This window comes from Thunnus thynnus, chromosome 12, assembly GCF_963924715.1.
Source record: "Thunnus thynnus chromosome 12, fThuThy2.1, whole genome shotgun sequence".
Lineage (NCBI taxonomy): Eukaryota > Metazoa > Chordata > Actinopteri > Scombriformes > Scombridae > Thunnus > Thunnus thynnus.
This window is the reverse complement of record NC_089528.1, coordinates 33,358,390-33,373,496: the sequence shown is the minus strand read 5'-3', so window position 1 is coordinate 33,373,496 and position 15,107 is coordinate 33,358,390. Positions and strand designations below refer to the sequence as shown.

At 40.2% G+C, this 15,107-nt stretch overlaps 1 protein-coding gene across 1 annotated transcript; it reads right to left on the bottom strand.

Moving 5' to 3' along the window:
• Positions 1-1,168: 1,168 nt before the first annotated feature.
• cyp7b1 (cytochrome P450, family 7, subfamily B, polypeptide 1) lies at positions 1,169-14,113 on the bottom strand. The gene is made up of 6 exons (XM_067606971.1): positions 13,968-14,113; positions 10,123-10,259; positions 8,867-9,478; positions 7,235-7,441; positions 6,312-6,490; positions 1,169-4,057 (listed from the first exon to the last, which is right to left on the bottom strand). The coding sequence occupies exons 1-6, from the start codon at positions 14,036-14,038 to the stop codon at positions 3,764-3,766; spliced, it is 1,500 nt and encodes a 499-aa protein (XP_067463072.1). The 5' UTR covers positions 14,039-14,113; the 3' UTR covers positions 1,169-3,763.
• Positions 14,114-15,107: the final 994 nt, after the last annotated feature.

Here is a 15,107-nt window from a genome sequence, read left to right as displayed (position 1 = left end):
TAATTTGGACATCAGTCCCGGAGTTGGAGGTGTTCCCCAGAGATAAAGCTGAACTACTGACTGACACATTTCATGACCACTTATTGTACCACTTTAATTTTCTAAAATTAAAAGCGTAATAAAAGCAAACACAGGATTTTTAAACCTCTTTCCACTTTTATTTGAATACAAATACAAATAATTTTGCTGCCTCAACAAATACAGATACAAATACAAACACTGGGCCCTCTGCACATCCCTAATAGTAGATTGTGTTTCATAGACGTCGACGTCAGACAAACATACGAAACTTATGGATCTGTGGGTGTGATGATTGTTCATAATAAAGGTTGCAAATGATGGAAGCACAGCGGGAGACGAGGCAGGCTCACCTCCGCCTCTGGCTGCCAGGTGCTGTGACTCATGTCCCACACAGAGACTGAGAAACACCCATTCGACTCCAGAGACTGTTTAAAAGTCTAAGTATAGTGGTTTTTGATCTGGGTCTGGTCTGATGTGGTCTGGAAGGGGAAAAAAAAACAGTGAATCACTCTTTCTTTCCTACGAACAGAATAAAAGTTTCACAAATGTGAAACTGTGTTTTATTGAGTCTCTAGAGTGTCCTTGTTAATCTGGTCCAGATTTGAGCAGTCTAAGTATAGCTGTTTGTGACCTGGACCTGGTCTAAGGTGGTCTGGATGGGGGGGGGGGGGGGGGGGGGGGAACAAGCAGTGAAATTCCCCTTTTTTTCTGTTTTTGTGAGCAAAATAAAGGTTTTATGAATGTGAAAGTGCGTTTAAACAGCGTTTAAGTTTTTGTTATGATGTCTTAACACTTTTTTCACAAGTGTAAATGGTGCAAAAATGGAGAATCAGCTGCTTAATATCATTATTTATGCTTCCCTTAACTTTCCCCTTAAACCCCAAATCAGAAGCTGACTTCAGTGCTGTCCATCAGGTATTCATATACGATTAACTTGACTCTGCCTCGGGGCTGTTTGGTGGTGCAGGAACATGTTCGGTGTTCATTTGCTAACAGAAGAATGTCCAAAATATGAACAAACCTGTTGGGAGATTAAGTTCTCAAAGTCTCTGCCAGGCGGGTGTAAGGTGACTAAAACAGTGCAGGTGTTTCTTCCTCCCTCACAGCCTCTAATACTAACACACAAACAATTACAATAGATCAATACTTTGGATTATTGGTGCAAGTTTATTTGTAGATTTCATACACAGAGGCAATTCAAAGTGTTTTTACGTAAAGCAGATAAAAAGGAAAACAGCACAGAAAAATAAAAAGTAATAAAAAAATATAAAAGAGAATAAAAGTGCATTTTAGAGTCAGAGTGCAATTATTAGCAGCAATTAAAGGCAAATGTGAACATAAGTCTTCTTTTATCACATTATCTTACATTATAGAAGTTAACAGTTTTTGGTCCATCAGCTGCTTATGATGCCTGTACTGTCGCCTGTATTGTGATATGTGGTGTCAACCATCTTTAAAACAGCTGAAAACACAGAAATATTGTGTTAACGTTTGTTGAATTATAAACAAGTCTGGAAACATTTAGTGTTTTAGTCCATACATAAAGTTCAGTTAGCTTTAGCTGTCTTTTTTTGTTTTGTTTTGGACGTCTTAAGGTGCTGAAGTGTCTGAGCTCTACACTAAAATGATGACAGCAGGTTAAGTTGGTCTATTTTACACGATCAGTAACTGCATCATACAAGAACACTGCACATATAAGCAACAAGTTTCATCATCATCATCATCAGATACAACATTCTGCACATTAGTGTCAAATCTGCCTGAAATAGTAGTGGAAGTGAAATACATGAAAAAAATACATGAAAATAGGTTTTTCTTTCTAAATTACATAAAAATCACAAGAATATTCCATATTTAGCATAACTGTTGCATAAAAAGCATTCCTCTGCAGCCCATGTTTACCTGTATGGACATTATTTTACATTCTCAACTAAACAAACACTGATGAACAAAATATGTGACATTAAAACATACAGTTTCAGTATATAAAAAGAGTAATGAAGAACCAAATCTACATAATCAGTCAACAGATACAAATTACAGACACAAGTTACTAATAAACAATCAGACCAGCAGGTTTGTGTTGCTCTGAACATTAAGAGTATAAAAGTAGTGTTTATTATCAATAACTCATACTGCTGACATGGAAGTAGTTCAGGGCATACGGCTCAGATTATAAAATATAAACTTCCTAAAGTTTCACCGTCTGAATATTATTATTTAGAGCTGCCGTCTGATTGGTTAAACATTAACTGAACAGTTTGTTCAGTCACAGTGTTTGTGGCAGCGGCAGCCATCTTGGAACGGGCAAACGTCATCGATGGATTATAAAAACTGGATTTCATAATATTTTGTATTTTATTTTATCCCCCTCATATATGTTTATGGGCTGGACAAAATATTAGGAACACTTTTCAATATAATGCACTCCATTACACCAGCAGCACCCACTATGACCTCAATAATAAACAGAAAGTAGAATTATCACATTTCTGACAATGTCAACAAAAACTGAAAATCTATAAACTCCCTGAAAGTAGAACTTATGGCAGAGCTGTTGTATTGGAGTGCAACAGAATGCACATGTGTTCCTAATAAAGTGCTCGCTGAGTGTATGTTGGACCTGTTCCACTATCACTGGCAGTAGTAACACCTAAATAAATGATTAACACTGTAATAAAACATTGTGTACCTTTACAGCTAAAGGTCAGTACTATGAGTGCCAGGCTAATCCAGCACTACCTTTCCTTACAGACGGATATCAGAGCTCAGTTTCATGCAGTATTTACACCTCTGTGTTATGTGCTGCTCACATGAGAGAGACGGCGAAGGTCAATGAAACAGTTAAACACACCATCAGCAACTGCTGTTATGGAAGAACACAACAAATCTTTGCTTGAAAGAAAGACAGAAAGACAGAAAGGTTATTAAGAATATCATCAACATTTTGAGGGATTTAATGAGAATGGCTGAGAACTGAATCAAGTCAGGTAGAAGTGAGTCAGGTAGAAGTGAGTCAGGCAGAGCTGAGTCAGGTAGAAGTGAGTCAGGTAGAAGTGAGTCAGGTAGAAGTGAGTCAGGTAGAGTCGAGTCAGGCAGAGCAGAGTCAGGTAGAAGTGAGTCAGGTAGAAGTGAGTCAGGTAGAAGTGAGTCAGGTAGAAGTGAGTCAGGCAGAGCTGAGTCAGGTAGAAGTGAGTCAGGTAGAGTCGAGTCAGGTAGAAGTGAGTCAGGTAGAAGTGAGTCAGGTAGAAGTGAGTCAGGTAGAGCTGAGTCAGGTAGAAGTGAGTCAGGTAGAGTCAAGTCAGGCAGAGCAGAGTCAGGTAGAAGTGAGTCAGGTAGAAGTGAGTCAGGTAGGAGTGAGTCAGGTAGAAGTAAGTCAGGTAGAAGTGAGTCAGGTAGAAGTGAGTCAGGTAGAAGTGAGTCAGGCAGAGCTGAGTCAGGTAGAAGTGAGTCAGGTAGAGTCGAGTCAGGTAGAAGTGAGTCAGGTAGAAGTGAGTCAGGTAGAAGTGAGTCAGGTAGAGTTCCGACAACTGGTCAGTTTTTGATCCCTTTCCTTCTTCATGTTGCTGGTCCATCCTATGGCGCCTGCTATCCCACAATGCATTGAGGTGACTCAGTAGTGTCCCCTAGAAAACAAAATGCTGCAACAGTTTCAATGACTCTTAGATCTGAAATGAGAGGACTGTCTACTGCATGTGGAGCCGCTAACACTAACACTCTCAGAGCAACACGTCATTCCCAGTTAAACTGCTCTCAGTCTGTAGCGGAAGCGGACGTCTGTGGTGGGCTGCATGATGCCGAGGCCGGCTCTGCTGGAGTCCCAGGTCGCTCTGGTCTGACCTTCCACCAGCTGAAGGTCGAAGTAGAGCAGCAGCAGACACAGGAACTGTTTGATCCCGTCGACGGCGAAGTGGCGTCCGGGACACTTGGAGGAGCCGGAGCCGAACGGCATGCGGTAATACTTCAACTTCTGTCCGTCTTTGTAGAAGTCCGTCTTCTCTTTGCCGTCCTGCACGAAACGGTCGAACCGGAACGTCTGATGGAGACAACAACAGTAAACGGTTGAACAACTTCACGACAGACAAAGTGATGAATCTTCTCACCTGTTTTAGCCTCTACAGGTGTCAGCGACATCTAGTGAACTAAAACAGGTGTGACACATTCTACAGTGGAGGTCACTACACACTGAGAGGATGGTTGGACAGATTCCTGTGTTTACTCGTCCACTTTGCTTCTTAAACCATCCAGAGTCTGAAGATCTTTAACTGCACAGGTAAGAACTGGATTGTGTGAACTCTTTGATCAACACTCGGTGTGCAGACGATCAAGAACTTGTTTAATTTTGATGTTTTGAAGTTTGCTGGTTTGTCTGGAAAAGTTTGGGATGAACCAGTTGATCAGTCCTGACTTTAATATGCTTTATTATTCATTTCTGATAGTTTTGTTGATGATGACTTCAGTGTCCGATTATCTGATTATATATATTTTATATGAATTGTTATTCTTCTTTTTTGTATTATTGTTTCTGGGTCTGTGGTGTCTTGCAGTGCATATTTCTATGGATGACACAGTAATGAAACTTTTACTTTTATCACATATTTACACAGATTCTAGTTATTTGTTCATTTTCATCCACTTGTTGTTTTACCTGCTTTGCTTTAAATCTTGTGTTTTTATTTTTGTTTTTATATCACTGTCTTTTAATTTTGTATTTATATTTTAAAAAGGACTTTAAGCAATAAATACTGTACTACTACTGTACTGTAACTTAATTTAGAAACATGCTTTCAAAATAAAGTTTTTTATTGTCTGACTCTACAACTAGATTTCAAGGCTGCACTACAAAGCCTGACTATCAATAATTATCTGTTCTCTATGTTGACATTCCATCTTTGAGAACAAAACATGTTTTTTTCATTTTAAATTAACAGGAAACTGCCTCAACTTATGTAAAAAGTAAAAAAGTCAACCTGCAGGAAACATGAGAAGATGATTCAATGCCACTGAGTTGATGCAACTGCACTTTGCTTCCAGCAGATGGCAGCAATGACTCAGCAGCGGGAGACTCACTCTGCTGAGTCATCAGAGAAGAAACTCATGAAAATTAAAACAATTAATCAAAGTAACAAATGAAAAAACAAACAAACATCAAGTCCTTAAAATCTCCTTAATGAACTTAAATTCCCCTGAAAACACAGCAAAGACTCTGAATCAGGCTGTTTGGTAGCCAGAAATCCCTTCATTTGTCCATTAATCTGAAACCCTAAACCCCTTATAAAACTTATAAAAACACCATAATTTCAAGGGGTTTTCTCATTAATTTCCACATTAACTGTAAATATTTGTCAAATGGTGTTATTAAGGTTTATGTTAGGACTTGGAAATACTTTCAGCTGCTTGTTAATGATATTTTAAGGGATTTTAATCCAGTATTCAGATATTTCATGAGGTAAAAGCCCATAAAATCTATAAAATATACACAAGTACTGCTTAATTTGTACCTATTTTTTTTCAATTCAGCACAAAGTCCGAGGTTCATCCAAAATGTGTAGTAAATGAATGCATAAATGAACTAATTGCAATGTATTAAGGAGTTCTTCATGGATTATCTCCAAGATCTAAGAGGTTTTAAGAGGTCAAATGCACTTGAAATCTATAAAATAGTTTGAAAGAGGTAATTTTTAAAAGTTTTAAAGGATTTTTCACCCTTTAAATGGTGTAAAAATCTGTGCGGATAAGACATTAAAAACACCTTAATAATCCATCAATTTAGGAGTTAGGGTTGGGGTTAGGGTTGTGGGTGGGGTTAGGGTTAGGGTTGGGGTTAGGGTTAGGGTTGAGGTTAGAGTTGGGGTTAGGGTTAGGGGTTAGGGTTGGGGTTAGGGTTGGGGTTAGGGTTGGGGTTAGGGTTGGGGTTAGGGTTAGGGGTTAGGGTTGGGGTTAGGGTTGGGGTTAGGGTTGGGGTTAGGGTTAGGGTTGAGGTTAGGGTTAGGGTTAGGGTTGGGGTTAGGGGTTGGGGTTAGGGTTAGGGGTTAGGGTTGGGGTTAGGGGTTAGGGTTGGGGTTAGGGTTAGGGGTTAGGGTTGGGATTAGGGTTGGGGTTAGGGGTTATGGTTGGGGTTAGGGGTTACGGTTGGGGTTAGGGTTAGGGTTGGGGTTAGGGTTGGGGTTAGGGTTGGGGTTAGGGTTGGGGTTAGGGTTAGGGGTTAGGGTTGGGGTTAGGGTTGGGGTTAGGGGTTACGGTTGGGGTTAGGGTTGGGGTTAGGGTTGGGGTTAGGGTTGTGGTCATACCTGCGGCTCCTCGTAGATCTCGGGATCCAGGTGCATGCTCTGAGGGTACAGGGTGATGATGTCTCCTTTCCTGATGGCCACCGAACGCTCGTCGTCCAGACGCAGACTGAAGTCCTCCTGAGCCACACGGATGTTCATGGAGACCGAGGACAGGCGGAGGCTCTCGTTGATGGTGCTCCCTGTGGAGGAAGGTCAGGATCATTTATCAACATCTGTCCTAATGGGACAAAACTTCTCACACAGAGTGACGCACATCTGGAGTAAAATCTTTTTATCAAATCTCTGTCAGGTTGGATGCTGTTGGTTTCTGTCCTTTGCTTCACTCACAAGGTCAAATTATTCAGTTTTGTCGAAATGCTGTTTTTAAATTAGCTCACAGTAATCAAGTATTCTCTGACTAACCTTCTCCTGCAGCTCCTCAACAATGAGCCTGATGTTATTCTTTATTTTCATGTGCAGAGTCAAACCAACAACATGTTTGTCCGCCTGTCAATACTTTCCTCCTTCCTCTGTCTGTCTCTCAGCTCTAAGCTCATCGGTTCCTACAGCAGACTCAAAAACAGCTCACAAATATATAGTTTCATTTTTAAAGCAAACAAGTAATAAATCAGAAGCAAAGACATTTTACATTAATGAGCTTTTCCTGGTTCTTTAAAGAATGACTGTGGCCTAAACTGGTGGTCGCAGATTTTAAAGTGTAAGTCTGATGATATTCTGTATTTTTCTCATTGTTAATAAATCCCATGTGCAGAATCAGATCATTAATGTGTTAATGCATCTCTGATAATAAAAATGTTAATTACAAACAAAGCTGCATAAATTGTCTCTTTTTAAAGTGAGTGAGATCAATGATGATGAGTGAACTAGTGGTCTAGTATTTAGGAGAGTGAACTGTGAGGACTGGTGAGCAGAGGGCAGCGTACCCAGGTAGGAGAGCTTCTCCAGCTGCTCTTTGCTGAGCGTCACGTCTCGGTCGCTGCTGAACTCGACCCCGCTGAGCCTCAGAACATCCTGGATCTCCTGGCGGACGACCTCCAGGGCCTCAGGGTGACTCACCAGATGATACATGGCCCAGAAGGTGGCAGAGGTGGAATTGGCCACAGACGCCCAGAGGATGGCAAAGTGATGAGCTGGGAGTCAGAGAGGAAGGAGGAAGAGTAGAGAGTCATCAGGCTGCTGACATATAAACTGTTTACACAAGATATGTCACATCTCACCCAAAGTTTACCCACATCTGAACTAAAGGGCACAGTAGAATAAACTAGAGTGCAGTAAATCTAGTTGGAGATAAGAGCTAAATATAAAGCTCTCAGAGGAATCAGTGTACTTTCACTATGTCATGAATCTGGAGAGAGTCCTGATGGAAGAATCTGTTTTTCATTAAAGCAGACAAACAGCCATAAGGGACCATGTTAAAGCTCTGCGGTGATTTGGAGGTAAACCACACTGGAGTTGCACAACATGTAAAACAGTGAGACTACAGACAGAAAGGAGAGAGAATTGCTTCATATTGTTTCGGAAAGTTACTGAGAGTCAGTGATGTGTCTGCAGAGCATGAACAGTATGATTCATCAAACCAGACACCAGATTAAAAACTCTGGTGGAGATCGGCTTAATTAGCACTGTGTGAAGTCGTTTGGCTTGAATGAAACAGACGTTCATTTATATGTAAAAGTTCCACACTGGTTTATCAGAGAGCGTGTTGATGTTCTGCTAATCATAGAGGACGATCTGCTCTCAGAAAGCAGAGCTCCACTTCCTGTTTGACTCTCTTTAAAGCTGCACAAATCCATAGTTTTATATAAGAACAAATAACATGTTTAATGTGACAGAGGTCGCTCATAGTGAGAATCAACCTCTTCAGGTTGTCTGAACACTGTCTGAAACATGACGCTCAGTGTTGGTTTCTTTTAACCAAATCATCTTTTCCTGACTATAACTGAGTAGTTTTAGTCTTTCAGGAGACTTTGTGATCATCTTTCAGGTTTGCAGATGATAGAAAAATTCATGTATTAGTTAAGTAGATATGGTCATATGTATGTATGTATTTGGCGGCAGGGCCTTGAGGGGAACACTATAATAGACATATGGACATCATGGTCATCATGTGAAAGTGAGAGCTCTGTAAAGTTTTGTCTGGGGCTGTTAGAAGGAATCTGTAAACAACTAGAGGTGCCTCCCAGGGCATCAAGGCCGTCAATATATACTAGTGTCTTTCCTTTGTCTTGTGAGAATTCTCCACGGAGACTCTGCGTACTCTCCGTGTCTACAACATATGTTTGGTTTGGATTAAAGAGATGCTTGACTTCAACCAACCTCAGTCTATTTGGTAATTTTTACCTATCAGCAGATTAGCAACAAATGTTTCAACACTTTGTAATTTCAGAGTTTGTGCACATGATAAACTCTTAGTGACGGGTGTAGGATCAATCCTGCACACTGTCCATCACTTGTTCTCACTTTATTAACTCTTCACATAATATTTCATGCAGGATTTTCTCTTTTCTTTCCAGAAAATCAGCAACTAAAAAACAAGACAAACATGTCTGGTCTACCTGCTTTATCGATGTCCCTCAGCATGTCGTACTGCTCAAACACCTCGGCTCTCCTCCTGATGAACTGTGAAGTGTTGGACCAGCGCGACATGCTCTGTGGCAGGAAGTAGTTGGTCAGCTTCTCGCGGATCGCCTTGGTCCGTCCCAGCAGCCAGATGGGCATCTGAGCGATGAGCAGCGGAAACATGGTGTCAAACCTGATGAAGTCCTCCCTCATCACGCCCATCCTGTCGTGGCGGCTGGCGGACGCCGGCCTGCCGTACAAGGTGAGGAAGGTGGCTTCGAACATGACCGAGCTGCAGAACTCATACATGCTGGCCGTCTTCCAGCCGCCCTCCTCCTCCGGCCTCTCGCCCAGGTGGTCCTGACGAAACACCAGCATGAGGTTATCCGTCATGCTCTCTGTCAGCGGCCGGAGGTTGTCTCCCTGGAGGAGCTGGAAGGAGCGTCTGATCTGCTCTTGCAAGCCGGGGAACTTCTGGTTGACGACGGGCGGGTAGCCAAAGGTGAAGGGCGCCACCCTGTTGGTGAACTCGTGGAAATCCAGCTGGCGGCCATGTTTGATGATGTTTGGATACATTAAAGGGTCCATGACGAAGGTCATGTATTTACCTGCAGGGAGAGAACAGAGTGACACATGCATCCAATTCAGTGTCACAGCAGCTTTTATGACTTCAAACTGAAATCAGTTCATTTTAAAGGAACCGCTGCATCAGTGGAGACAAAATAAATCCACAAAGCTTTCACTGAGTTCATCTTTACTGAATTCTGACCTGTGAAATTGTTCCATTCATCAATAGTAATCAATAGAGCTGATCCTATCAGTGGTGTGTCCATGTCTTCCTGCTCCACAGAGGAGAAGCAGCACAGTCTGCAGTCAGGAGTTAAGTTACCTTCTCTTGAATGAAATGTGTCAGGGAGCCACGCTGATCATGAACACAATGGTTTGAATCCTGTTGTGACCTTTGTCTCCGCCTCGATTTCTGTCGTCTCTTTTAATAAATGCTAATCTCTTCCAGCTGTCTTCCTTCACCAGGATGTTGGAGTGTTTGCTGTGTTTCTGTCAGAAACATTTCTGCTGTGCTTTTTCATTTTAAAAGGCTTTTATCTTTGTATTACAAGCTAACTTACTTCACTTAGTGGTATGCTAGTAGCTAGCATACCGCTGGTTAGCAACATCAAGCTAGAGTAAGCTAGTGCAAACACATTTTAAAACATAGAACCAGCGATATATAGTAGAGAGTTTAAATACCAACCTGCTATCTGGACTGTAAATACGTCTCCATACTTCTTCTTATATTCTTCCAGAAATTTATGGGCATCTTTTCCAAACTCCAGAGCTTTTCCGATGAAAGGAATCCAGCCATTTATCAGCGGAGGCTCGCCGTCTCTCCTGCACAACAGACAAAAGACAAATCCATTTCACAAAAAGCAAAACCTAAACAGAGACCTGCCATCCGAAAAAGTGAGTGGATTGAAATATAATATCCATAATTTAGATTATTATAGTTCAATATTGCTGTAGAACTGGACAATGGAACAATATATGGATGTTGTTAGCAGAATAAATGGTTTAACTCTGAAGCATTTGCAGTTTCCCTGCTATTGTTCTCCTGATGTAGTTTTATTTAACTCTTTCCTGCAACTAGTTATTGCTTTGATTTGGTCATGATTTGATTCCTCGTCCATCATTAAATATAATCTGACCCAGAGTAGTTTTTGTATTTTGCTTTAGAGCCGATACGATTAGTCCATTAATCGATTAGTCAGCAACAATTCTGATAATCGATGAATTGTTTCCACAAAAATACCAAAATGAACCAGTTTCAGGTTCATAATTGTGAAGTTTTCCAGAAGTTAAAGTGAATATTTTGGGTTTTGGACTGTTAGACACACAAAATGAAACATTTGAAGTCATCACCACTAACTCTGAGAAACTGTGATGAACATTTTTCACTGTTTTCTCACAATTTAAAGACCAAACACTTCAATGCATTGAGAAAATAACTGGCAGATTAAATGATGATAAATAATTTGTTAAATGAGGCACTAATTCACTTCCTTTAATAGTCTTATTAAGTTATAAATGGCTGCACCTCCTTTGTTGTTTTATTTAAGTCTATTTCTGAAGTTGCTCCAGCAGTGTTCATGAATGGACTCTGAACTTAAGGTGTTCCAGGTCTGTAACGTCAAGCAAACAAACTGTTTCCTGAGGGGCCAAACTGGAACAAAGTGTAAAGTGAGATAAGAGACACTCCCTCCAGCCCTTCAGACACTCTGTTGATCGTTAGTACTAACACTATTGTCCTCCTCCAGCCTCCTTCCTGCTGTCCGAACCCAACAGATTACTGCTGTAATAATATTAACAACATGTGAGCTGTCGAGGAATAAACAGTGAGGTTTTATTGGCTTGGACTCAGTATTCTGTCTCGAAGCGGCTCAGAGAAACTAAAGTTGTGCTGAATATGTTTCTGTTTTGTGTGTGTGATGATAATTCCCACTGTTTATACAGTATACTGTAGATCATACACTCTTCATGTACTTCATGCATGTTAACACGTTAACATACACGTCTAAATGATGTCATCATAACCACAGTGTCTCAGTTTTAGCCGCGTTAGCAGCACATCTCTGTGGATGCTAACGTTGCTCCACCTCCAAAAGACATTCAAAGTCCCTAAAAAGTGATATTCTAACCACTTTGGTGATCCTCCAGCAGGTCAAACTTCTACTTCTGCTGTGATGTACCTCAACATCTACTGATGGACATTCACGGTTCCCAGAGGACGAATCTCTCTGACTTTGAAGATCCTCTTTGAGTTTTCATCTGGCGCCATCGTCTGGTCAAAACTTCAATCAGCGTTCAGCTAGGAACTGGACTCAGATAGCGCCCATTCTAGCCAATAGCCAGTAAAGTGTTGTGCAGCGTCATGTTTTTCCCTCCGACTGCGTCCACCAGTTCCTGCTCAGCCCACAGACTTTACATTCAGATGTCGCAAACTTAAAAAAACACTTTTGATCAATATAAAACCTTCCTGGTTTAACAGACATCTCCTCTATAACGGAGCCTGTAGACATTTAGTCTTGTTACATTCCTATGTTAGAATAAGTTGATATTTTTTCTTTATGATTTTCTCAACAAGCGTGTGTTTTTTTCTTTTTGTCACCTAGTTTTTATTAGATTTATATGAAATATTTGACTTTAAGACTATGTGTGATGTATTCAAGTATTTTTTGTACCCAGGTGTTGTCATGTTTGTCCTGTTGAAACAGCTCTTTATGTGTCAGTCGCAGGGGTTGTTTAGAAATAAGAAGGTTGCATCAGAGAGAGAGATTAGGGAGTAACTCACTGGAAAACTTTTTTCTTCAATAAACAAGATTCAACATGTAAATCGGACTGACTCAGTAGATGAATGTTACTGTTATCTATGTACAGCCCAGTTTCACTGCTCTCATTCTTTGCATGTCAAACACAAAGGAATGCAATAATCAGCCTGTTGCTTCCTACTGAGAGCTGATGGTTTGTTCCCTGGAGGAGGGCACTGATCTCAGTCCAACTAAAAACACACACAGCCAAAAAACTTTCTCACAGCCAGCGGACGGACTGAACATGATCCTGCTGCTGCTTCTGTTTCTCATCTCAAGCAACAAAATCTATTTACTCTGACAATCAATCCTTTTGTTTACATTGAAATGAAAAAAAGCTGTTTCAAAGAGTCAAATCATTCACTGATAATCAAATAGGAGATGAATTCAGTGGAGTAATTGTTTCAGCTTCAACACAATCTCTCATTCAGAGTTTCTTTTATGGGAAATGAAACAGGTTCATCACAAACACAGTTAAACAAAGTTAAACAACAAGGCATATTTTAGCAGAATAAAACTAAACAAACTACAGCTCCCATCAAAAGCACGTCATTTGTTTCATTCATATCCAAAATCAAATTAATTGATAGTAAATTGATAGAAAATAATCAACAAGTATTGTGTGTGTGTGTATAAGAGCCTGATATATGTGAGTCCTCTGAGCTGTCAGTGAGCCAGACGTCTGATAAGAGCATCATGAAGCATCTCTTCTGGTGTTTTTAGCCTCTATGACAGTAAACTGAAGATCTTTGTGTTGTAGATCAAACAAGACATTTGAGGACGTTGTTTTTCACCATTTTCTGACATTTTATGGACCAAAACAACTAATCAATTCACCAAGAAAATAATAAAATGGTGGAGAGAAAGCATCATCTCTGGTTTTGTTCTATTGTTTTAATGTTTCGTTACACTGATCGATCACAAAATGCTTCATAAATTTTCATTTTCTTTCCGCTTGTGAAACTTAACTCGACCAGTCAGGAGCTTCTTCTAGCCACAGGATGTTTTTTTTTCTTTAAACTGGAGTGTGTGTAAAGCAGCCGACTGCATGATGAACTGCTGAGTCTTCACTCCCAGTGAGACAGTTTGGGGGGTCGGTGTTCTGAACAGCAGCTGCTACACATTAAGAATGGAAATACCCCAAGAACCGAAACTACGGCAACTCCAGCAGTTTCAAATCCAACTGGAGATCAAAAGCTTGGAGCTCAAAAATAATTGAAAGTAAAGTAAAACATCTAGTGCTTCACCAAACATCACTTCATCACCTGAACATCTGATCATTAAGCCGCTCAGGTGACAGCAAACATGAACTTACCGCACAGACATGTGGTAGTCAAATATTTACTGGATTGATTTAATATCAGAAAATCATTTACTTCCAGACAATCAGTCTGTTAAAAGTCTGTCTGCTCTCAGGTTCAACCTTTACAATCAATATTTGGGGTTTTGGACCTGAAAACATGTAAAGACGTCACAGGTAAACTAGAAATAATCATTAGTCTGCCCTGCGCACAAACAAACAAACAAACAAACAAACAAACAAACAAACAAACAAACAAACAGCAGTGAAGTGCGTCACTCATTTAACTCTGAAAGACAATTAACTCCGACTATGAGACTAAAACTACCACTAACAGCAGCTTACTGGAGAGACTGGTTTAGTGAAACCCGCCAGTCAGCTGCAGTCATGAACACACACACTGATGGACTGACGGTCTACTGACGGATCACTGACCTCTTCCTGCCGCGGGAGACGAGCAGGATCATCAGGGAGAGAAGACCGAGCAGGATCAGCAGCACCGACATGTTTCTGGATCTGCGATGAAAATAACTATGTACCGCACATAATGTCTATTCAACACGACCTGTCAAGCTCCACACTGTCAGCACACTGGCTCCGCCCACACTACTGCAGTAAAACTACCAAATACTCCACCAGTAAAATACTACTACAGTAAAACTACCAAATACTCCATCAATAAAATCCTACTACAGTAAAACTACCAAATACTTCATCAGTAAAATCCTACTACAGTAAAACTACCAAATACTTCATCAGTAAAATCCTACTACAGTAAAACTACCAAATACTCCACCAGTAAAATCCTACTACAGTAAAACTACCAAATACTCCATCAGTAAAATCCTACTACAGTAAAAGTACATGAGTACAAACTAATAATAAACACACTCAGAAGGCTTCGACCCCTAATTAACTAATAATAATAATAATAATAATAATAATAATAATAATAATACACCAACAGAACTGAATCACGTATTTATTAAATTATATCAACATACTGTGTATTTTTTTAAACAGATAAATATATTTATGTAGTATTTAGTGTTTTCATGTTTATTTACATATTAAACTTTTATTCTTTATATAAATCTCCTTTTCCCTCCTTTTTCACCTCTTCTCTTCCTCCTCTCCTCGTCCTCTTCCTCCTCTTCTCCTCCTCCTCTTTCTCCTCCTCTCCTAACTAGTTTAGTCCAGTGGTTCCCAACCTAGGGGTCGGGCCCCTCCAAAGGGTCAGCAGATAAATCGGGGGGGTCGTGAGATGATTAATTGGAGGTTTTTTAATTAATGAGCAGTTAAATAATTAATGAGCAACACTTTCAAATTTGAGGGAAAAATTCTTTTTAAAATTTTACTTCTTTTTTTAATCCACAGAACTAAAGTTGCTTTATTTACATGTTGCTTATTGATGATTAAACCGAATAAAAGCTGTAATAATCATCTTTTACACAGATTCTGAATTGACCCAGATTTAGAGGCTTTTATTGTGAAGGCACAGTATTAAGATTTCCGGGATCATCATTCCTTTCAGTCACAGTCATCACTCACTCTGTCCGGGCTCGTGCTGTCCCG

Bases quoted from the DNA above. Each gene is read 5' to 3' on its own strand.
- cyp7b1 (XM_067606971.1), bottom strand. From the start codon at position 14,038: ATGTCGGTGCTGCTGATCCTGCTCGGTCTTCTCTCCCTGATGATCCTG. The intron at 6,491-7,234 runs GTACGCTGCCCT...CTTCCTCCACAG, and splicing joins GGAGAAGCTCTCCTACCTGG to GGAGCACCATCAACGAGAGC. The intron at 4,058-6,311 runs GTATGACCACAA...TGTCTCCATCAG, and splicing joins AGATCTACGAGGAGCCGCAG to ACGTTCCGGTTCGACCGTTT.